General features: G+C 54.9%; 1 protein-coding gene across 6 annotated transcripts in view; it reads left to right on the top strand.

Moving 5' to 3' along the window:
• The window catches only part of KSR1 (kinase suppressor of ras 1), a 148,818-nt gene that overhangs the window by 120,925 nt on the left and 5,019 nt on the right, over positions 1-22,874 (top strand). For 5 of the 6 annotated variants that reach the window (XM_029211440.1, XM_029211438.1, XM_029211443.1 and 2 more), the window contains 11 exons: positions 831-892; positions 987-1,093; positions 2,809-2,977; positions 7,835-7,886; positions 8,715-8,763; positions 9,568-9,947; positions 12,232-12,328; positions 15,475-15,608; positions 16,358-16,489; positions 17,752-17,887; positions 19,232-19,365. In XM_029211440.1, the coding sequence (XP_029067273.1) occupies positions 831-892; positions 987-1,093; positions 2,809-2,977; positions 7,835-7,886; positions 8,715-8,763; positions 9,568-9,947; positions 12,232-12,328; positions 15,475-15,608; positions 16,358-16,489; positions 17,752-17,887; positions 19,232-19,365 (1,452 nt within the window). Of the gene's footprint in view, positions 1-830; positions 893-986; positions 1,094-2,808; positions 2,978-7,834; positions 7,887-8,714; positions 8,764-9,567; positions 9,948-12,231; positions 12,329-15,474; positions 15,609-16,357; positions 16,490-17,751; positions 17,888-19,231; positions 19,366-19,545; positions 22,851-22,874 lie in introns of those variants that run through there. The other variant, XM_029211439.1, reaches the window with a different exon arrangement.

Below are 22,874 nucleotides of genomic sequence, written 5' to 3'. Positions count from 1 at the left end.
TATAGTTAAAGCATTTGGGCTCCTGCCAGACTGTAGGTGATGGGTCTCATGTGTGTCAATTGGATAAACTGTGGTTAGGAAAGTCATCAGGAAAACGCAAAGGAGAAGCCAGACCTTTCTCACCAGTCTAGGTCTTTTGTGGCTCCTGGTCATTTGGCTTTAAATTGGGGACCTCCAGCTCCCTTTCAAGTAATACCTTTCATGCGGAGAGCACAGGATAACCTCTGAGCCCCAGGCTCTCCTGCAATTGCAGTGAAGTTGGTAGAGCCCCAGCCATCAGCCCATTTGATCAACGAGAACCCCAAGAGGGGGTTCAGCCGGCAGAACCAAACCAAGAATCCAGCTCTTTCCACTTCTGCCATTCTGGTCCTCAGACCACGTAGCCTGTGTAGGAATGTAGCAGGAGGGGCTGCCCCTTGCTTCCCTGGGACCCTTTGGTAATGGAAACATTTTCCTTCTAATTCATCTCTTTTAAGTTCAGACTTGTCTCAAGCTGTCTGAACACGGGTAGAGGGTCTCCTTTTGCTTAGAAAAGAGAAATCGCTGTGTGACCCACAGCAAGTTAAAGTGCGTGTAATCAAACGTGCTTTGACGTGAAGACTGGGCAGGTGATAGCAGGAACATGGTCGTACGCAACAGGTAGTAGCTGCTAGTACTATTAAGATCAGATGTTCTACACGCTTAAGCTAATGTTTGTTGAGACATTTGTGGGAGTTGAGGCAGTCATGGTTGAGTGTTGCACGAAACTTCCAGGCAGTGCTTCCAAGCCCCTGCGTGTGTCCCGGGGTCCCGTGTGGCTTTTCGTGCACTGACCCTGCCTTCGTTACCAGGTTGAAGTGTCATAACAAGTGTACAAAAGAAGCCCCCGCCTGTAGAATATCCTTCCTTCCACGTGAGTGTTCTACCCTTCCCCCTTCTGGATTTGGGGTGCATCTTTCTTGAACCTGTTTCCTGCTGATGGTTACCACGCCCCTCTTTTTAAACAGTACCCAGGCTTCGGAGGACAGAATCTGTCCCCTCGGACATCAACAATCCGGTGGACAGAGCAGCTGAACCCCATTTCGGAACCCTCCCCAAAGCACTGACCAAAAAGGTATAATGTGAGGCGAACCCTCACCCAGGGTTCCTTTCTGTGAAGCACCCCCAGTGTGGAGGTCCAGCAGGGGAACATGATACTGCAACCCGGGGTGTGTGGCCAGAGGGAGGCCTTTAGGGATCCCATATTTAGCCATTTCGTAGATTTCACATTTGTGTCCAAATCTCAGTTATGTGCCCATACCCCCCCTCCTCTATTTTGAGCCACCATTTCCTGAGTACTTACACTGAGTCGGGAACTTTTTCCATTGATACCTCATTTGATCCCCACCGTAGTTCTAAAAGTCACGTGCTGATATCACCTCCATTATTTTTCTTTCTTCGGCCGCGCCACACGGCTTACGGGATCTTAGTTCCCCGACCAGGGATTGAACCTGCGCCCTCGACGGTGAAAGCGCAGAGCCCTAACCACCGGACCGCCAGGGAATTTGGTATCACCTCCACTTTACAGATGAGGAAATTGAGCACGGGGTCCCCCGTGAATGAGAGGCAGGCCCAGGGTGCATGGGTGCTGTGGGGGGCAGGCCCGTGGGGTTGTGCTCCCGTCGGGCCCCTGACGCCTGCCTTGGCGGCTGGCACACAACAGGCAGCGAGGGAACGTGTGTACTGAATGCTGAGCGAACAACCACCCCCGTGAGGCGGCAGTGTGTAGACAGTGCGCCGTGTGGCTCAGAAGGGTGGGGTGATTCATCCAAGGTCACACAGCTGCTGAGCCGGGGCTGGGATTCAACCTGCCTCAAGCTAGCCCCCTGCCCTGGCTGGCCTGGCCTGACTGGGATGGAGGGTCTGGCCTTGACATGTGAGCGGACAGAGTGAGGGCCAGTGGTTGCAGCCCCTCCCCCCTTTAGCTTGGCGATAGGCAGTGTGGGTGGCCGCTGGACAGCGAAGCCCACTGCATGGCTTTGGTGGATTCCAGAGTCTACCGTGCATCCCAGAGCCTTGAGGGCCTGTAGAGGAGAAACCGGTTGAGCGTAGCATTTAACCCAACTTGGCCCCAACTTTTTTGACCAGGAATCCCTCCCCAACCCCCTGAGGAATTGGTGTGCGGTCTGGGAAACACTGAGCAGGCCCAGGGTCCCCCCTTGATGTAGACTCAGTCCCCCCAGTAGCCCTCCCTCAGGTGGCCCTCTGGCCTTGCTAGGGCCCACGCCACTGAATGTCCTGGCCGGCAGGTCCCCCTGCTGAGTGGAGGGAGCACTTATTAGGCACCCACTGTTACCACCCACTAAACAGAGGCTTGTCAGAGGCTGAATTTAATTCGTTAAAAGAGCCTACTCTGTAGCCAGAGCAGAGCCAGGCCCTGGGTGTATGACGAGCAGGTGTGGTCCTTGCTCTCGGGGGACACACACAGCGTGGTGGAGAGAGAGTCTTCAGAAAACCGCCCAAGACGCCTGCAGCTGACAAACCGTAGTTCAAGTGCCCTGATGGAGAGTGCTGGGAACCATGGGGGGATAAAGGGGAGGAGCACGCCCCGGCCAGGACTGGGGAAGGACTTCGGGGAGGAAAGGACGCTTGAGCTGAAATAAGAAAGATGAGAGGAGCCCTCCAGGCGATGGACGTTGAGGTGCGCGTCTCCCTGTCCCGTTCTCCCCTCAAATATTAGACCCATAAAACGCCAGGACGCCCTGGCTGACCTCCGTTTTAGGCGGGGAGGGGTGGGGGGCAGGCGGGGCTGGGCGGTCCCTGCCACTGCCTGTGTCTCTGGTCCCGCAGGAGCATCCTCTGGCCATCAACCACCTGGACTCCAGCAGCAACCCATCCTCCACCACGTCTTCCACGCCCTCCTCGCCAGCGCCCTTACCGACGTCGTCCAACCCACCCAGTGCCACCACGCCCCCCAACCCCTCGCCCGGCCAGAGGGACGGCAGGTTCAACTTCCCAGGTACCACACCTTGGGGCTTTCTCGGGCCTCAGGGGTGGGGTTGCATGTCCCTTCTCTGCACACCCCGGCAGGCTCAAGGTCAAACACTGCCACCACTAAGAGCACTTGCTGGGAGCCAGGCTCTGTGCCGAGCTCAAGAGCATCCCCGTATTTAAACTTGCTGTGATTGCACCCATTTTACAGATGGGGATGCAGGTTCAGAGGGAGCAAGTGGCTTGCCCTGAGCTGTACAACATATAAGCTGCAGAGGTGGGATCAAAGCCAAGTCTGATGTAAAGCCTGGGTTTTTTCTTTTTTTAATTTATTTAATCTATTTATGTTTGGCTGCGTTGGGTCTTCGTTGCTGCGCGCGGGCTTTTCTCTAGTTGAGGCTACTCTTTGTTGCGGTGCGCCGGCTTCTCATTGCGGTGGCTTCTCTTGGTGCAGAGCACGGGCTCCAGGCGCGCCAGTTCAGTAGTTGTGGCTCGCGGGCTCTAGAGCGCAGGCTCAGTAGTTGTGACGCACGGGCTTAGTTGCTCCGCGGCATGTGGGATCTTCCCGGACCAGGGATCGAACCCGTGACCCCTGCACTGGCAGGCGGATTCTTAACCACTGAGCCACCAGGGAAGCCCCAAACCTGGGTCCTTGACCTGATCCCAACGCTGCCCTCCCATGCATGGGGTGGCTTCTCCTGGGCGTTGTTCGCTCACTCGGGGCTTCTGAGCTCCCAGGAAGCAGGACAGGCAGCACGGGGGGCTGGGGCAGGCCCAGAAGGCTGGGGCGAGGGAATCCGGGGCTCTGTGGCTTACCTGCTCTGTGGTCTGGACAAGCTGCTTAAAGGGGTGCTTTGGTTCCCTTTTCCATAAAACAAGAGACCGTGTGAGGCTGGAGTTAGGCTATCCCCCTTGTATGGATGAGGCCACGGAGTCCACCGGGGAGTGCGTGCCAGAGCAGAGCTGACCTCTGACCATGGTCCCGGCTGCCCCAGCTCTATAGGGACAGGGACCCCGCCGCTCGGCCAGGCCTGGGGTGTCCCACCTCCCCCAGGAGCAGAGCAAAGCCCACACACCCGTCCGGGATTGAACTCCGGCCCTGGCCTCCCAGGAGGCCCCTTGCAGTTGGTCTTGGCCCTCGGTGTGTTTCAGGTGGCAGCTCAGGGGAGGAGGGTGGCTGGGATATTCTAGTTTGCTCCGGACCCAGCCAGGCCCACTGCCAGCTTCAGCCCGTGGAGTGCCAGGCCAGGCCCCACCTGTCACTGGCCCCTGGGGCTCCAGGCTGGGGAGGACAGAGGCACAGCTCTCCCTGTGCCAGGGGAGCCCTGGCTGGGGCTGCTTGCAGCTGGCAGGAGGCCAGGCAGCCTCTCTGGGCCCATCTCCGCAGGGTCCCAGGGACTTCTTTTGGGGGATGGTGAGACTTTTAAGAATCCTTCTTCTTTTTTGCCTGCCCCTTCACCTTAACACGCATGTGGCTGGACATCTCCCGACATTAGTGTGTCGTCCCGAGCCCACCTCTCCCTCCCCAGAGACCCAGCGAGGGCCCCGCGTGATCGCCCTCCTCTCGTGTCCTGCTCTGTCATTGTTATGCTCTGAAACCGGGCCTTCTGCTGAACGTCCTAGTTTGGGTTTTTCTGAAAGGAAGGGCCTGTTTGAAAAACAACAGCCAGTGAAAAAGTCCTTTGTGTGATGTCTGCCAGAGCTTCTCAGCTTTCCCTGATGTCCCCAGGCTGGCCTCACATTGTCCCCTGCACAGAGCCCTCTCTCTCCAGGATCTGCTCGCTCTCTGGTCACGGGCTGGGCTGGTCCGGCTGTTAAGGTGGGATGGGACCTCCTCCTACCGTCCACCCACTCTATCGTGGGGAGCATTTCTGTGTATCTCCGAGGCTAACCCTGGAGCAAGGTTATTGTTTTGGATGGTGAGACCGAAGCCTCAGCACTTGCAGGTGTGAATGCGGGCCGGGGCATTTTTCCCTTCTGCACACAGCACTGTTCAATGTTTTCAGAAGCTCCCGTTGTATTTTGCCCTCCTGGGCTCATGTGCAGTTCACAGAGGAGAAGGGGGCCTGGGAGGCGAATGGAATCGGCCAGGGCTCTGCAGCAGGGTGTTCCCTGGGACTGGGTCTCCAAACCCCAGCCCTCCGGTGCAAGTGCCTTTACTCCTGGGGGCTCCTGCTAATAACCGCTTCCTCCCAGCTCTTTTCCTCCTTCCTCCGTGGAAGCTGGGGCAGGGCAGGTGGGGAAGGGCTGCCCCAGCCCTATAACCAGCCCCTCCCTTCCGAGCCCATGCCTCCGTCCCCTCTCCTGCTGCTGCATTTGCTGGTGTGTGTGTGACTTACCTGCTCTTCTGTTTAAAGCTGCCTACTATATGCATCATAGACAGCAGTTTATCTTCCCAGGTGAGTCCTTTGCATGGTTCCACCAACTGCCCCTTGACGTGGCCCGCCTCTGTCCAGCCCTCTCCCTGGGCGCCTTGGAGGTACCTGAGTCTCACACCCACCTATTTTGAGAGCTGACTGTCTGTTGAGGCTGGGCAAGGGGGCAGAGGGAGTAGCCTTGAGGCTGGCCCTTCACAGGAGCAGTGCCTTCCTGGGAGGACCCTTGGCATCCATCCAGTCCTTCGTCTTGCACAGACACTTCAAGCAACTTGTCCAGGATCACACAGCTAGGAGGTGGCAGAAACCCAGTCTGCAGAATAAGGGGAGAGGATCTCTTGCTGATGTCTTATGAGCATCTGACAAGATATCTTCCTCTATATAATGGCGGGGAAACTACTACCCGATCTTAAAGAAGGGGATGCCAGTTTGGGAAGGTCAGCAGCCTTCGCTTACTCGGCGGGCCTCACCTTCCAGAGCCTTGTCACACAGCGCCATCTGCTGGCAGTTGTTGGAAATGCCTCCAGTGCAGAAAGTTTATAAAGGAGAAAACTTTCAATAAGACATTCTCGTTGATTCCCTTCCACAGAAATTGTTTTGTACACCTTCTGTGCGCCAGCCTTTGCATTTGACCATATTCCTGCCCCTAAGGAGTTTATACAATTAGTACTTATTTCTCTAGCTGGAGGTGACAAGCAATAGTACACGTAATCTGCAACTTTAATTCTGAACTCGGCCATATGAAGGTTCTGTGTGTTTTAGACAAAGACTGTAGCTAATTTTTTTTTTCCTGGATTAAACAGGTCTGTCTTGAAGTCCTGGTATTTTGGTTATTCCAGGCTTTTCTGTTCCCCAGCCCAGCTCATGAGGGGAGTGACTGGGAGCCCCTGTTAGTTCTTACAGGCCCACCCCAGTGGTTTTGCAGGCTGTGCAGGCTGGCTGGGCTCAGGGCCAGGCTCCCTGCGCTGCTCTGTGGCTTCACACCCATTTTTTCCGTGGTTCCCCTCCAAGAGCCTCCCTGGTTACTGCTCTAGGGTGACGTACAGGGGAGCACCCTTGAAAGCATGGGGAAAACGTGCGGTTCTTCTTCCAGAAAGGCCCATCTTGCTCTGAAGATATGTCAGGGGGGAGAGAAGGGAAATACAGTTCTACTAAAACAAGTGTGGACATATCTGGAGCAGAATGCAAAATGCACTCTTAATGTTTAAGGAAAAGTATGAAGCTTCAGAGACATTTTGCCTCCCCCACAACTTGGGGTGCGGTTTCTCCCCAGACCCCCACCTCCCCATGTCCCCCCGTCCCCGTGCATGTGTTTATCTTCTGTGGAAACATGTGAGCAGCGTTGGGTGGGTGGAAACACCAGGCCGCCCTTGACAGTCTGCAGACACAGTGTAGTGGTGTCTGGAAGAGCCTTAGAAGAGGCTTCCGGGTCTAGGATTCCCCAGAAATTGTACACAGATGTTGGGTACATGTGTGCATTTCCCTAATAAGAAGGCCCACGACCTCTATCAGACTCTCCAAGTATGATAGAGATGTTGAGGAAGCTACAGGGGTAGCCTTGGAGAAAGCCCAGAGGAAGGTTTGCTGGCTGATGGGGGCGCTATTTGTCCTAGAGGACAGGGAGAGGCCCTGATTAGCTCAAGCCACTGCCACCTCCAGTCTCTTCTTTTGCTGAAAAGGGGAGCAAGGGGCCCACCCAGGCCTGGGGCTGCCAGCCTTCCCGTGTGCGATTAGAAGGGACCAGAGAGGACAGAAAGAAGCCAGCGGCAGAAGCAGCCGTGGGGCATTTGGCCTGTAACGTGTTGGCCCCACACTGCGGTGACCATCTGTCCTGTGTCCCCTGGATGTGGGGCTTTCAGTGCTGAAGCTGGGAAGGCCCCAGGCTCAGGGGTCAGTGCCAGCTGCCCAATCCTGGGGCCCCTGGCGTGTGGACCGTGCATTGCTCTCTGCCCAGAGGCTGCCCCACCAGCCACCCAAACCCTGAAGCTGAGGGGATGGGGCCCCTGGTCCCCACCAGCAGTCCCCGGCGGCTGTGCCAGGCACCACGTGACACTAATGAGCCACCTGCGAGTCCGGCCTTTGGCCTCTGCTGGCCCGAGAGTCTCCCCACTCTCAAGGGGTGTTGAAACCAGCCCCTGCCTCGGAGCCGTGGAGGAGGGTCTGGCCCACACACCGGGTAAAGAGCAGCCCTGTCGCTTTCACCACTTGCTTGTCTGGGGCGGTTTGGCCACGGGGCGATGGTGGTGACTGAGAAGTCTCAGCCTCCTCCCCCACTGGAGTCCCTTCCCAGGGCAGAGCTGTGTGGGCAAAACCGAGGGCCGTGGAGGCTGCGTCCGTGTTCTGTTTTAGGAAAAGCCCAGGGGAAGTGGCCCCGGAGCACGTGTGCAGCCCAGCGAGGGGCTGCTGGCGGAGCACGCTCGGCCCTGTGGGTGCTGGCTTTGCAAACACTGTCTCTTCCGGGGGAGTGGAAGGGGGTCTCACGCCTCATGTTTGTTTTTTGTTTCCTCCAGACATTTCGGCATTTCCTCAGGCAGTCCCATTCGCCGAGGCGGACAGTTCCCGGTAGGCAGCCCTGCGCTCTCTCCTCCCTGGGGACTTGTTAAAGCTGGACGCACATCCCTGACCGCCTCCCACCTCCACCTTTAAATCTCTGACCCTCCCATTCCAGACCTTGCCATGTACCTGGGCAGCCAGATGGGACACCGCTTGGGCTAGTTCACCCTGTGATCCAGTGAACTCAGCCATAGGGTTTTAGTTGCCTCCTGTTGGTGCAGTCAGCATTGGGTGGGGCAGTCTGTGAGGCAGGAGCAGTCTGTGACCCAGGAAGACCCGGCGAAGGGCCCTCAGCGTTAGAGAAACCTAATTATATGGCTCCTGTTTATGGAGCCCTTTCTGTGTCAGGCCATGCTGAGTACTTGTCTCGCATTTTTTTGTATATTTCTCAGCCAGGTGTAAAGTAGGTGTCATCCTCAACATACAGATGAGGAAGCCAGCTCAGAGAGGTTAAGAAATTGCATCCAGTCACACAGCTTAGGGAGCAACAGAGCCAGTTCTCAAGTAGAATTCCAAGTCCTGTGCATGTGCTCAGAGCCCCATACTGGTTGTCAGATTCGAAAGGGCCTTGATGGTCACTGCCCACCCGTCGGCCCCTACCACCCTCAGATTAAGTCTGGAGAAGGCCAAGGCCAGAGAAGGGAAACGGGGTCTGGTCCTCGGCCTCCTGTGTGTTTCCACAGCATCCTGACTGCCTTTCCCACGGCCAAGTGGGTCAAAGTAGGGATCCAGGCCTGGTGCCCCTTTCTCAGACCTCACATGGGGAGTCCCCTGCCCATCTGGGAGCAGAATGGCCCAGCTTCGGGGTCTCTTGGACAAACGCTGTTTTACTCTTAGGCTTGAGAACCCGCCAAAAGCAGATGTGTCCGAGGATCACGAAGTGGAGGTGAGTGATGGCGACACGCAAGCCGTCGACGGTGCATCTCTCTCCTCTCTCCCCGGCTCAGCACGTGCAGGGGTCTGGGGAGCGTGTTGGCACCGGGCCCTGTTGAGGGCCATCTCAGGTGCCCACCGCCACCCGCCGCAGCAGACTCGAGCAGTGCACATGGCAGGGAGAGCAACGAGGGATGCCACGAAGCAAGCTTCCTTCTGCTTTTCTGTTTTTTTGAGGCTAAAGTAAACTCTTCATTCCCATGGTTTTCACCCCCAGCCAGAAGGCCTGGGCCCCAGCCCAGAAGACTCTCCTTTGGTCTGTCCGGGGTGGGGCCGGGTGTGTGGACTTATCAAAGATCCCCAGGTGATTCTGACTGTAGCTGGGGCCAAGAATTGCTACCTTGACCCTTGAACCAGTGTCAGCCGAGCAATGCAGTGGCTTAAAGACCTTGAGCAGATAGCAGACTTATTTATTCTTACACAGTGGAGAGTCAGAAACTGTGTGTTTAAACAAAAGCATAGCCAGAAAGGGCGAATGCGGTCCAGTTCTTCATGCCAGGGGATGTTAATGCTCTTCCCCAGCGATTAGATGTCACTCATAGGTGGGTCTTGGAACATTAGCGGGAAAAAGGGCCAAGTGCTGTAGTCTGTGGATTGGGACATTGAGGCTGTGTGGTGCGAAGTGACCTGCCTACTGTCCACAGCAAGCTCCGCAGAGCTGCGACTAGAGCCCAGGCTTCCTGAACCCAGGCCCCTCTGCTCCCCGCCTGCCCCCAGGTCCCCTGCCGCCCTCTATCCCCTCCTCCTCTCCTTCCAGGCTGAGGAGCCCGAGGCCAGCAGGTCGGAGGTCGAAGACGACGAGGACGAGTTGGATGACCTGCCGAGCTCCCGCCGGCCCTGGCGAGGCCCCATCTCTCGCAAGGCCAGCCAGACCAGCGTGTACCTGCAGGAGTGGGACATCCCCTTCGAGCAGGTGGAGCTGGGCGAGCCCATCGGGCAGGGCCGCTGGGGCCGGGTGCACCGCGGCCGCTGGCACGGCGAGGTGGCCATCCGCCTGCTGGAGATGGACGGCCACAACCAGGACCACCTGAAGCTGTTCAAAAAGGAGGTGATGAACTACCGGCAGACGCGGCACGAGAACGTGGTGCTCTTCATGGGGGCCTGCATGAACCCGCCGCACCTGGCCATCATCACCAGGTAACCCGGTCCCACTCTCCCTGGGGTGGCCGCCTCCTCTTCCCCTTTCCCTGGGGGCCCTGTTATTTGTGTGGACACCCCGGAGGGCATGGAAGATTTCATTTAGAGAGGTACAGAGAAGAAAACCAAAAATGAGGTGTAATTTCTCCATCATATAACCCCATTGACATTAAATAAATAAATCAGTAAAACAGTACCTAAGGATAGAGAAAATTCAAATGTTCCAGAAAAGTATAAAGTGAAAACCAGTCTCTTCCCACCCCACCCGGGTGCTTCTCCCCAAAGGTGGATACTATAAACAGTTCCTTATCACGCCTTCCATTAAAATAAAAAAAATTTGTATACGCTCATGTTTTTAAACTGTTTATCTATTTGGTTTGTAACTATTTATGTGTTTGTGAAAATACACACCAAAGAGCCTACTGGTTACTTTGCCTTCTTGGCTGGAGTGCAGGTCTGAGGTCTAATCTGAATACCTGTATAGTGTTCCCGTCACGTCACGTAGCAGAACCTCCAGTGGTGTGCTGGTAAATGTTTAACAACCAGCTCTTGGGTGGTGGTGAGGGAAGCTCTAGTATTGATACATGGCATCTGTCAATTCCTGTGATGTAAACACTCTCACCGCAGTTGATTTCAAGTTACCAACATGGTGTCACTGAAAGTGGAGTGGAATTGGGTCGAGTCCCACAGCTGGGCTCTGGGTTCTCTCTGGAACCCGATCGCTGGTCCTCCCCTAATTTATTTAACCAGCCCTCTTTTGCTGGACACTTTGTCGTCATGAGCATCTCTGTTTCCGTATCTTGGTGAACATCTGGCAGTACGTGTGCGGGGCTGGGTCAGAGTGCACGTATGTCACGTTTTGATGTACGCTGTCCGTTTCTACTCCAGAAAGTGTCCACCAGTTTCCCCTCCCACCATCAGTGGATGAGTGACCATTACCCCCCTGAGCACCAGAGGGGTGTGAAACTGAAACATTTTTGCCCATGGCATTGAAAAAGTTGCTATTGGGTCTTTACTTGTAAAATCAGGAAAAACAATATGAGGTTAGTGACGAATCTTTGGAATATACGTGGTGTCAAGAAAAAAACTAAAAACCACTTTAATCCCATCAGCCAAAAGAATACTCCTCAGTAGTCTGATGACATTCTCTGTAGTTGGACCCTGTGCTTTGAAAAAGCACCTTCTCCTCAAACAAACCGTATTTGTTTACTAAGTAAAACATGATTTCCATCTTGCTTGCATATCCGAGGTAACTACCCACTAGAACTCCCAAGCAGTGTGAGATCATCAGGTCACCACGTGGACCTGGTGGGGTGGGGACAAAATTCCAGCCCAAGCATGACACCATGATGCTTCAGGGAGCATGTGGTTACACCAGCTCAGCATCCCCCGGATCCCAACCTCAGTGCCGTCCATCATTCATCCTCCCATCTCTCTCTCATCCACCCAGTCCCATGAGAGATCTGAGTTTCCTTAAAGGGAATACATATAGCAAAAGAATAAAAGAACATTAACAAAAAAGTTAACGTGTTTTAGAATCTGCTGAGGGGACTGGAACACAGAAAAGCAACCATCAGCCGATATTCCAGACCTTGAGGGTCCAAGAATCTTATCTCCTTGGAGATGATTCCTAAAAACTAGCCCCTTCCTCAGATGGCTTAAGTCAGCTTCTCCCTGGAGCAGGGGAATGAAGCTACACATTCTGTCTGGGTCCTTCCTCGCTCCGGGTTTTAGGAGTCGGTACAGGTGGGGACCACAACATACAAGCCCCTTATCTAATAATCACTCTGACATGCCTGACAGCCACCCCTCCCCTCCTGCACACGCCGCATTGTAATAAAATCCCTGTGATCAGAAAATAACACGATCATGAAAATCATCATGGTGAGCCCAGAGCCCTGATGCTGCCTGGTTATAGCCCGAGAAGGCCAAAGATTCTTCCCTGGCTGCTGAGTTTGCCTGGGCATGTTCCTGCCTCGAACTTCCACAAAGGTGGGCTGCTCTGAATTGCCAGGAGGCTTGGTGAACTGAGTTTCCTGTTCTATGGTGGGCAGGCCCTAGGCCTCGGGGAACCGGTGTTCTTGCCCACTCAGGCCAGGCCCCAGCAGGAATGGGCATCAGGCTGGTCAAGAACGAGGATTCAGGCACCCAGGGTCTAGGGGACAGAGAGAGCCCTCCCGAGGCCGGTGGGCACAGCTCTGCCCCTGCTTCTCCCCGGCTCCAGAGGGGCTTGGGTTGGGCTGCACAGGCCCCAGATCTCTGCCTGACCCACCACTCCTCACAGCTTCTGCAAGGGACGGACGTTGCACTCGTTTGTGAGGGACCCCAAGACATCTGTGGACATCAACAAGACCAGGCAGATCGCCCAGGAGATCATTAAGGTGAAGGGGCATCCAGCTGGTTCCAGAGTTCCTGGCTGTCCCCCAGTCTGTCTGACCATGTCAGGGTAGTGGTGGTGGCTGCTCTGTTTTTCCCTTTAGGTGGGGCACCTCAGGGGTGGGACCCCCATCTCCTTCCCTCTGTCCCTGTCTTGTCTGCTGGGAGCTGGACACCCTGGAGAAACTCAGTGGGTTTTAAAGACAGATGGCTTGAGTTTGAATCTTGGTCACACCAGCTGTGTGACTTCGGGCAGGTCGATTAGCCTCTCTGAGCCTTGGCTTCCTCCCCTGTGAAATGGAGATGCCAGTGTCGCCTCCCTCATTGGATTGGTGCAAAGGTAAACTGGGATAATCCATGGAGAGAGCGTTGGGTCCAGGGCCAGCGCTTGGTGAGAGTCTGTTAGAATTGATTAAGGTTTGGGACAGAGGTTCTGCCTTAAAGTTTCCAAATCCAAGTTTCATGAGGACAGGGCTTCAGGCTCAACTCAGGCAGCCTTTTTAAAAAAATAATTAAGTAATTAATTTTGGGCTACGTTGGGGCTTCATTGCTGCGCACGGGCTTTCTCTAGTTGCGGCGAGCGGGGGCTACTCTTTGTTGCAGTGCACGGGCTTCTCATTGCGGTGGCTTCTCTTGTTGCGGAGCACGGGCTCTAGGAGTGCGGGCTTCAGTAGTTGTGGCACGCAGGCTCAGTAGTTGTGGCTCACGGGCTCTGGAGTGCAGGCTCAGTAGTTGTGGTGCACAGGCTTAGTTGCTCCGCGGCATGTGGGATCTTCCCGGACCAGGGCTCGAACCTGTGTCCCCTGCACTGGCAGGTGGACTCTCAACCACTGTGCCACCAGGGAAGCCCCTCCTTTCATCTTTTTAAAGTAATTAAACAAAAATGGAAGTAAAGCTTATTTGTTGCTTTATTTAGCGACAGACAGGCCCAGAGAAAAACTAGATTAGTGCTGGATAGGGCTTCCTCTTTCCAGGTTCTCGTTTTTGTGGGAAAGCTTTCTCTTACCAGCTCCCACCAAGTTTTTGTCCCTTTCCTGTCGTTAGTTAGTCTTGCCTTCTGTTCTTTTTTCTCCCTCCCTCCTTGCATCCATTGTGTGTGTGTGTGTGTGTGCGTCGTTGGAAAGGAAAAGATAAAAATCTCAGTGACATTTATGAACACCAAGATTTCCACGTGACATTTCCATGTGGCTACACTAATGCATTAAACTTTTGCAGCCCCCAAAACCCAAATATCACACTTACGCCTTCCTTTGTAGTCTGTCTCATTGCAGAGAAGTTGGAGGGAGCTGCAGAGCGTCACACCTACTCTGTGATGGCCCCAAACCTGCTGGGCCCTGCTCCACACTCTGCCCGACTCAGCCCTCCTCCCCCAAACTGTTCTCCCTCCTTATCGTCAGGACACTGTGGGAGTCTGGTTGCTGAGTTAGGTTCAGTGAGCCATCTGGAAGATTCCAGGGCAGAAGAGAAAAGTTGTGCAAAGGTTTTAGAGCTGCAGAGCCGGAAGCTTCCTCTCTGCTGGCTTATTTATTTTCCCCATCCCCCTTCTTCTGAGAACTTCTAAGCCACTTCCTTTTGTACTCATCTCTGATATTTTGAGGCTCAAAATATAATGACGGGGACTTGACCTTTGGTTAGAGGGCTTGGGGGCCACTCTAGAGGCATTGTGAAATTATGGGAAGGAAGGAGGGTTTGTGTTCCAGACCTGGGCACTTTCTGTCTACTCTCTGGCCATTTGAGGCTGTGACACCTATTGTATAAACAAGGCTCAGAGAGGTAAAGGCACTTATCCTCAGTCACACAGCTGGTCCCTGTTCAACCCAAGATGGGGGTCTTGGCTCTCTTTGGTCACTGGGGAAGGCTTGTGCCTTGGTTTGGTTTGGGAAATGGGCAGATATTTTAAGAAGGATCGTTTTACATTCAGGATGGTGTTTTGGGAAAGAGCAAGTTACTCTTTCCTGGAACTCCCGGCTTCCGTGGCAGGATGACAGCTCTCAGCAGGCCTGAGGGAAGTGGCCACAGTGCACCCCGAGCCCTCCCATCTCTTGCAGAAGAGCATCTGCCTTGTGTACATTCTTCTCTGACACGCTCCAGCCCCACTCGGTCTGAGCTCTGCGCTTGGCTGAGTTCTGTCTGCTTCCGCCTCACAGCTCATTCTTCTATTTCCTAAATGTGGTTTTTGCTGGTTTTACCTCTCCCCGTCTCACCCCAAGATACCTTTAAAGTCAGGCGGAGTTCTCACACATGAAGCACCCTTGATGTGGGAGATTGGGAGATGGGTTTACATGTGCCTCTTTCTGACCCAGCAGGGATGCCCATTTCAGTCATGCATCTCATACAGTACCCCCCTTCTCCCTCCCCGCTCCCCGTTCCCAAGAGCATCAGAGCAGCAGGGGACCTGGGAATCCTGGCTTTGGCCTTGGATGAGATCATGCCTGCGTCAGGTCTCCCATATCCCATGCACCTGGCAGTGTTCAGTCCAAATAGAGCGTTGGTTAGAAATCACCCAGCCCTGACCTGTCACTTGGCAGGTTGAGGAAACTGAGGCTTAGAAGTCAAGTCCAAGGCCCCACAGTGAGTTAGAATCTGGGCTGGATTTCAGCTTTAGTCCAGGACTTCTACCACAGCACAGGCAGTAGGACCACCTGAGCTCAGGGGCTCCCTCTATGGGAATTCCTCTCTGTTCCCCAACCCTAGCCCTTGCCCAGCCTGAGGGGAGAGGCCAGCAAAGCCTGAGAGAGACCCCAGATCACTCGGGTCTTTTATAACTTGACACAGAGAGTAGCATCACAGTGAACCTTTATATACTTCCTGACCCCCAGCCCCTCACCCCTCACCCTTTCCACGCCTCATCTGAGTAGGAGGCGGGTGTTGGGCAGCGCGCTGACACAGCAGGAGCGCAGACTGGCCTGGCGCCAGATCTCAGCAATGCCCCTGAGCTGCAGTGTGGCCTGGGGCAGGTGACTTCCCATCTCTGAGGCTGGCTTTCCTCCTCTGTAAAAAGGAGACAGTTACACTGCACAGGGCGGTGAAGATTAAATGAGGGGGTGGGGTAGGGCGTCCCGTCCCGCTCAGGGCCCGGCCCAGAGTAGGAGCTAAGTCATTCGTCATTCACCTTCCCTCCGCTCCTGACGTGAGGCTCGCTGTCTTCCAGGGAATGGGATATCTCCATGCCAAGGGCATCGTGCACAAAGATCTCAAATCCAAGAACGTCTTCTACGACAACGGCAAAGTGGTCATCACAGACTTCGGGCTGTTCGGGATCTCAGGCGTGGTCCGAGAGGGACGGTCAGTTGGCCTTGGGCATCTGGACAGACTAGGGAGGAACTGGGCGGTGCTGGTGGGCCTGAGGTCCAGCCGAGGTCTGGGCACTCGCCGTCTGTCACTGAGGGGCGGCCCTCCCTGTAGGAAAGGCCAGGTCTGCTCTGGTCCTGCTCTTGTGTTTCTGGTCCAGAATCAGGTTTGGGTGACACTTAGGTCACTCGTAGTGCTTCATTCTCAGGCTGGCCCCCGTGGTGGTTGGGTCCCCTCACTCACATGTTCCCTGTATGCTCACCGACTTGGGCAGGGGACCAGGGTTCACGTCCCCATTATGAGGAAGAACGTCAGGTTCTAGTTCCGCAAATCTTGAAGGGGGCGTGGGGATGGGGAGAAAGTCTCCTTCCCAAGCGTCTGGACCCCAGGAGGGAGGGCGGCAGCCGGGCTGGAGAGCCAGACCCAGGCCGCGTTGTAAGGCCCACAGGCAGATCTGATCTCCTGCTTGGAGATGCCCTTCACACTCCCAGGGTAGAGAATTGGCACCCTCCAGGGCAACTCCCTGCCGATGCCTGTTCTTGGCCTGCTTTCTAGAAAAGCCTGGTTATCACTCCTTGGTAACATTCCCCCAGAGTGCAGGTGCCTTGGCAAGTGCATGATGGGTGTGCTGCTTTTCTGGGCCATGGTGGGTGGTGCACCAGCCCTGGGGCGGGTGTTTGCCCTGCGGGCCTCTTTGCTGCTGACTGAAGGCCATGTCCTTGCCCTGACCTCTTGGCCTCCAGGCGTGAGAACCAGCTGAAGCTGTCACATGACTGGCTGTGCTACCTGGCCCCCGAGATCGTGAGGGAGATGACCCCCGGGAAGGACGAGGACCAGCTGCCCTTCTCCAAAGCGGCTGACGTCTATGCATTCGGGTGAGGAGGCCCCTGGCACCCCTCCGCCTGAGGCTCTGAGGCCAAGTGTGGCTCAAAGAGAGGGTCCTACTGGCCACGGGGGTGGGGCAGGGGGAGGTGTGTTTTGAGTCGGGATCAGCCACTTGTTTGGGCCAGTGACCACGTCCTTGACCTTCTGTTTCCCCACCTGTAAAATGGGAAGAATAAAGTACCTCCCTGGTAGAGCTGTTAAATGAGGACTAAATTAGCTGATTGTATAGAATGCTTAACTCTGGGTGTCATTCCCACCTGTTGCCCCATGAGGACGCTCACCAGAGCTCATCAAGGACTGTCCCTCTGGGAGAACAGGGAGTCCTGCCAGCTGTGCCCCACAAAGAGCTGGGGTGCTGACCGATAGGAACATAGAAATATAGAAACATAATTTGAGCCAGATGTGTAGAGTTTTCTCTTCGCCACATTAAAAAAGAAAAAGAGGAAATTCCCTGGCAGTCCAGTGGTTAGGACTCCGCGCTTCCACTGCAGGGGGCGTGGTTAGATCCCTGGTCGGGGAACTAAGATTCTGCATGCAGTGGGGCACGGCAAAAAAAAAAAAAAAAGAAACTGGTGAAATCCGTTTCAATAGATATTTAACTCAATATAGCCAAAATATTATCATTTCAGCGTGTAATCAAAATAAGAAATTAAAATTCTACCCCACAAAGCTTTCAAAAGCTGGTGTGTGTTTTACACCTCAGTTCCCCTCCCCACATTTCAGGTACTCAGTAGCCCCACGTGGCCCCCAGGTTGGACAGGGTGGGTCTAACGGAGAAGTCCCCATCCAGATAAGTCGAGAAGGGCAAGGGGACTTGGAAGGTCTGAGTGACGGCCTCAGCCCGTAATCTCTCGGGGGATCCTTCCCTCGCGGGTGGTCTCTTCCTGGCCTGACCTTTAACCATCATTTCCTGAGCACCTGCGTGTGCCAGGCCCAGGGCTGGGCCTTCTTGTCGCTCCTCAGACAACCTTGGCCATGGGCAGCCACCCCACGGAGGTTGAACGGTTGTACCGGGATCTCTGTCCAGAGCCCGTGCTGTCTGAGTCTTCCTGCCACAGTGGGAGCGCAGGGCCCCGGGAGGGAGTCAAGGCGTTCCCGGAAGCCTGGCGGGTGAGGAAGGTAGGAGGGGGATGCTGGGTCCTCCAGCCGGGCTCTTGGCATCAGGGCAGCAGGCACCTCCGGGGTGTGAGCTGAGCTGAGCCGAGCCGTGCCGCCAGGGAGCTCAGGCCACGTGGGTGGCTGGTCTCCACAGGACCGTTTGGTATGAGCTGCAAGCCAGAGACTGGCCCTTGAAGAACCAAGCTGCGGAGGCCCTGATCTGGCAGATTGGAAGCGGAGAGGGAATGAAGCGAGTCCTGGCCTCCGTCAGCCTGGGGAAGGAAGTCACCGTAAGTAGCCCCCCAAGCCCCTGCACTGGGAGAGGAAGGTGGGGTAGAGGGCAGGCGGCTGGCTGCCCTTCACTCACCTGAGACGTGGGACCCAGAGGCGGATGGGTGGCGGGCAGGCCTCTTTGCTGCCGGCTAGGAGGTCTGTGTCCTTCACCACCCCACTGCTAACCTTTAAAAAGAAAAATTATCTTTAAAAGAAAAGGACAGGAAGGAAATAAAGATAATGGTTTTGACTGAACTATGAGATAAGATAATAAAGCCTGTATGTTACTTACTAGAAAGAAGATAATAACAAATTTCACTGCATAAAGTACAAACAGTGGGGTTGTTGTCGTGTCAGATCTTTTCTCAATGTTGTTCCCGACCGTTCGAGAACAAATCAAGGTTTCCACAGCAAATCTGTTTTCAAGATGCCAAATCATAATACGGTCGCTGCCCTCACATGACTGAATATCATTAATGGCGTCTCTGCATTGCAGTTTGTAAGTTCCCCCGCCTGGCACAGTGATACATGAACGAGCCCGGGGGGCAGTGTTCTCAGGGTTTACCACGCGCTCATGAGTCAGGCCCGGAGCAGACAGATGCCAGCCAGGATGTTGATAAGTAGCCCCAGTAGGTACCTGGGCAGCATAGCAATGGAAACGTCTGGGGGGACCACCCGGCACTCATCCAGGTGAAGCGCTAAGTAGGCTGTGAGTTTCCCGGCAGGGTCACCATCGGCCCTGTTGCACGAGCACCTTCTGCCTGGCCGTGCGTGCCGGCCTGTCTTCTCCCAGGGACTTCTTCTGAATCGAAAGGCCGAGGGGTGTGCTGTGTGCACACGTGGATCCGGAGAGTAGGCAGCAGAAGGCCAAAGCGAGAAGGGCTTTGCCCCGACTCGGGACTGTCAGGACAGCTGTTCTGTCGACTCTCACTGCTGCCCTGTACTCAGTCCTCTTGTCCCTGCCACCAGCCCTGCACACCTTCCGAGCATCTTGCGTTTCACCTGTCAACACGCTGCCTTCCGCTTTCCATTCCGAACGTCCGTGACCCCATTTCTGATCTCTTTCCTATGACCTTTCATTCGTCTTTGTAGCTGTTATTCCAGGGAGGTCGAGGAAGGAAGGAGGGGAGGGAGGCCCATGCCCTTCATTTTCACTGGAAGTGTGAGGGCTCTTCTCAAATTCAGTTATTTCACGGCCCTACTCCAGCCAGGGCCAGTCACCTGCCAGTCGGCAGGAGAGTGAGGCGACCACCAGCAGGGGGCGCTCGGGAACACGGAAGGGACCCTGGGCAGAGTGCCCGGCCGCGCCCCCCTTGCTCCCGGCCAGCTCTCACGTTCTCCAATGCCGGCTCGCTTTGCAGGAGATCCTGTCCGCCTGCTGGGCCTTCGACCTGCAGGAGAGGCCCAGCTTCCCCCTGCTGATGGACATGCTGGAGAAGCTGCCCAAGCTGAACCGGAGGCTCTCGCACCCCGGGCACTTCTGGAAGTCTGCCGAGTAAGTACCCCTCGGAGCCAAACCTGCAGCCAGGCGTCTTGGAGGGCGCTCTCTGCTCTGTCTGCCCGAGACTTTGATCCAGGGAACCCCCAGAGCTGGTTAGCCAGAGGTGACTAGTCCCCTCGCCCAAGGGATGTCGGGATTCCGCTCATCGCATTTATTTAGGAGACTCTTTCATAGGCCAGCGTCTCCCGTTCTCCTCTGTGGAAACCTCCACATCACTGTTATCAGCCCAGTGCCTGACGCTGGGCCCTGACAAGAAGGTTCTGCCTGCTATCCATCCCAGCGTTAGCCTGGGTTCATAACAGCTGATTCACTTTGCTGTACAGTAGAAACTAACACAACATTGTAAAGCAACTATACTCCAATAAAAATTAATTAAAAAAAAAAAGAAAATTTCTGGGTTAAAAGGTTAAAAAAAAGAAGGTTCTGCCTGAGAGGGGGCCAGACAGAGCTTTACCGAAACCAGCCGAGCAGCTGTTGCTTAAAATGGCACAGAGCTTTCTAGCCCCCAGATTAGCCACCTGTCACGGGGACCGCACCACCCGGGTTTATGTGCTGCTTTGACACTGGGAGCCCGTCTCCTTTCTGTGTAATCACATGATCCTTTGCAGCCCTCCGTGCTGGGGTGGTCTCCACCCCTGTCTTCTGCCTCATTCCCTTTTTTCTTTGTCCCTCTGGCTCTGTCTTCCAGAACATTCAAAAACAGACCTCTGCCCTGCCTCTGCGGGAATCTGGGCAAGTCCTTCCTTGTTCCCAGCCCCAGCTTCCACAGCTTTATAGGAGCGGGAGGGTAGGCAAAATTGTCAAGGGCCACGTGGGAAATAGCTTAGCTTGGCAGGCCGAGAGGGAACCTCGAGTGACGGCTCCTTGTCACTGGGATTTGCAGGGTGCCCAGCGGCGTGCAAAGCGACGACACCACCACGTGCAGTCTCTGTCACAATGACCCAGCTCTGCTATTTGGTTCAGGAGCAGCCACAGACCCACAAACTTGCGGGCTGGCTGGTTCTAGTAAAACATTACTTACGGATGCTGAAACTTGAATTTCATGTAATTTTCACAGGTCATGAAATAGTCTTCTTTTGATTCCCACCCCCCACCCCCCGATCATTTAGAAAGGTAAAAAACATTCTTAGTTTGTGGATTGTACAGAAACAAGAGGCAGGTCACACGTGGCTGGCCTCCTGGACAAGATGCATGGCTTTGAACTTTAAGGGGTAGTGCACTTTCTAGAAGTGTCATCTCCCGCAGGCCCAGGACATAGAACAGACAAAGTGGGGCTTCTCTTGGTGGGAGTCAGGCAGTGGCAGGGGGCGAGAGCCTGTCTAACCCCTACACCCAGCGTAGCCCCCGGAGCAGCTACACCTGGATCTCACACCTGCCCAAGTGTGTGGTGGCAGTGGCACTCCTCTTGTTCTAGAAAGAGCCAGATAGTAAGTATTTTAGGCTTGCAGGTCATATGGTCTCTGTCACACGTTCTTGGTTTTGGTTTTTAATTTTTTTTTGACCGCTCTAAAATGGTCATGACTTTTTTGTAGCCAGATTTGACTTACACCTAGTTTGCCAGCTCGTTTTGAAAGTAAACCAAACCAGGCTTCGAGCTGCAGGTGAGAAGAGGCCCAGGCTGGGTCAGCCCAGCAGAGGGTGCAAGGAGGAGAACTTGAAGAAATACAGCAAAGTTGGCAACTTAGGCCAGTTGGAGGGACAGTCTGAGGAATGACGATTTGGGGTGAGGGAATGCTGTACCTTAGAATGTGAGATTAGATTCAGTATTTTGCACTTAAGATGGGCCAGAGTCTAATACAAATAGGGGGTAACAGGTGTTGCCATCAGAGGTGTGGGTTTTACCCAACCGTTGCTGACAGCTGTGCCACACCTGAGGCGACAGGCCAGGGCCGGGCCTCCACCCGTACGGAGTTGATAGTTTAATTAGGATAAAGACAAGCAGACGTACACTGTAAGCCCTCGGAGCGGGACGCTGCCTTATCACCTCTGTATTCTCAGCTCTAAGCACACTCCCAGGATGTAGTAATTGCTCAATGAATATTTGATGGGTGATGGGGATGATGACAATGTGCTGAGTGCCGGGCAGAAACTCAGCTTCTGTGGGCACACTGCCCACCGGGGAGCTTGAGGAAGGGTGTCCAGAAGAGAGGGGTCATGGGAGCTGGGTTTTGGGTGGGAGGCTGGGCGTCTCCTGGACTCTCAAGAAGTACAAGGATCTGGTTTGTCAGACCTTGGGCAACTCGTTTAGCGCACCGGGCCCTGGTTTTCTCCTGCACAAAAGCGAAGGCTGCGCTGGGGACGGGGCGTGGAGTAGGGGCTAAGGAGTGGTACGGGTATTCAGGAGAAGGTGATTCCGGATTCCCGAAAGGCCACAGAGCCCCACCTTCCCATTCCACATGTGGGACACTGAGTCACAAATGGGGGTTGTTTCCTGCCCAAAGTGATCAGGTTTAGCCCCTTCTAGGAAGGAATGCCAGCATACCTCAGTGAGTCTGTATCAAAGCTTCCTGTTCATGATTTTTACTTCTACACACTCAAGCCTCTAATTCTCACTTTCTCTTTTCTTTTCCATCCGTCTTGTTGCTTTTCTTTTTTTATTTTCGGGGGGGGGCGGTGGCGGATCCGCTGGCCTGGCCTGTCATCTCCCGCTCTCCCGCCACCCTGATTCCTGTGGCCCTTCCTCCACCCGTCCACACTGGGTGCCCATCTCCATCACCTGCCGGACCACGCTCCTCCCACGCCTGGTAAAATGGTTGCGGGTGCTCCCAGGCGCTGGCGGAGCCGCTACTACGGGAAAGGACGTTACGGTCACCCTGACTTTAAGAACAACTGTCCAGTCCTGGAGGAATAGTGTGTCTTCTGCTGTTTCCTTGATTCTCTGCCTGTTTGCAGTTAACCCTTTGCACATCCTGCCTCCTGTTCTGTCTCTGCTTCCAGCTTCCCCTTCTTGGCATGTTGTATTCCCATAAACGAAAGTGACACTCTGGCAGCTCACGTGGCCACCGGCAAGGGCCCTGCAAGCTCGTGTTTCCCTCACTGGGCTGAGAGCAGACCGATGGCATGTGGCAGGTCCTCTGTCCACACACTGGCAGACGATGGCTTATCCGTGGTGGGGAGAGAACTCAGATCACTGGTCTGAGTCCCCGGGATCCCCTCTGGCCAGACTCTAAAGAAGAGAATGCAGGGAGCAGAAATAGTAAAAACCGCGAGACGTCGATTTTGATGGTCAGGGGCTGAGGGACAGTGGGCCTGCTGGTCGACCTCTGTACAGAATTCTGTGGCCATGTCCTAGGGGCGAGCTTGGGGGAGGTTCTTTGTGCCAGGCTCCCTTCCAAGCTTGCTCTGCTGCCAAAGCCTGGAATGGAGTGGGGATGTCCCTTTCTTTGTCTGCAGGGAAAGAGGGGTCCCTGCCCCGTGCCCTGGCCAGGCCTCGGCCGCTCCCCTGCCCGCTCCCCGAGGGCTTGGGTTCTGACGCTGCTCTCCCCTCTTCTCTTTCCTTCTGT

This window comes from Monodon monoceros, unplaced genomic scaffold (genome assembly GCF_005190385.1).
Source record: "Monodon monoceros isolate NGI ecotype Baffin Bay Population unplaced genomic scaffold, NGI_Narwhal_1 Super_Scaffold_9, whole genome shotgun sequence".
In the NCBI taxonomy this organism is placed as follows: Eukaryota; Metazoa; Chordata; class Mammalia; order Artiodactyla; family Monodontidae; genus Monodon; species Monodon monoceros.
The sequence above is the reverse complement of the archived record's forward strand: the minus strand, read 5'-3'. Positions and strand labels throughout refer to the sequence as shown.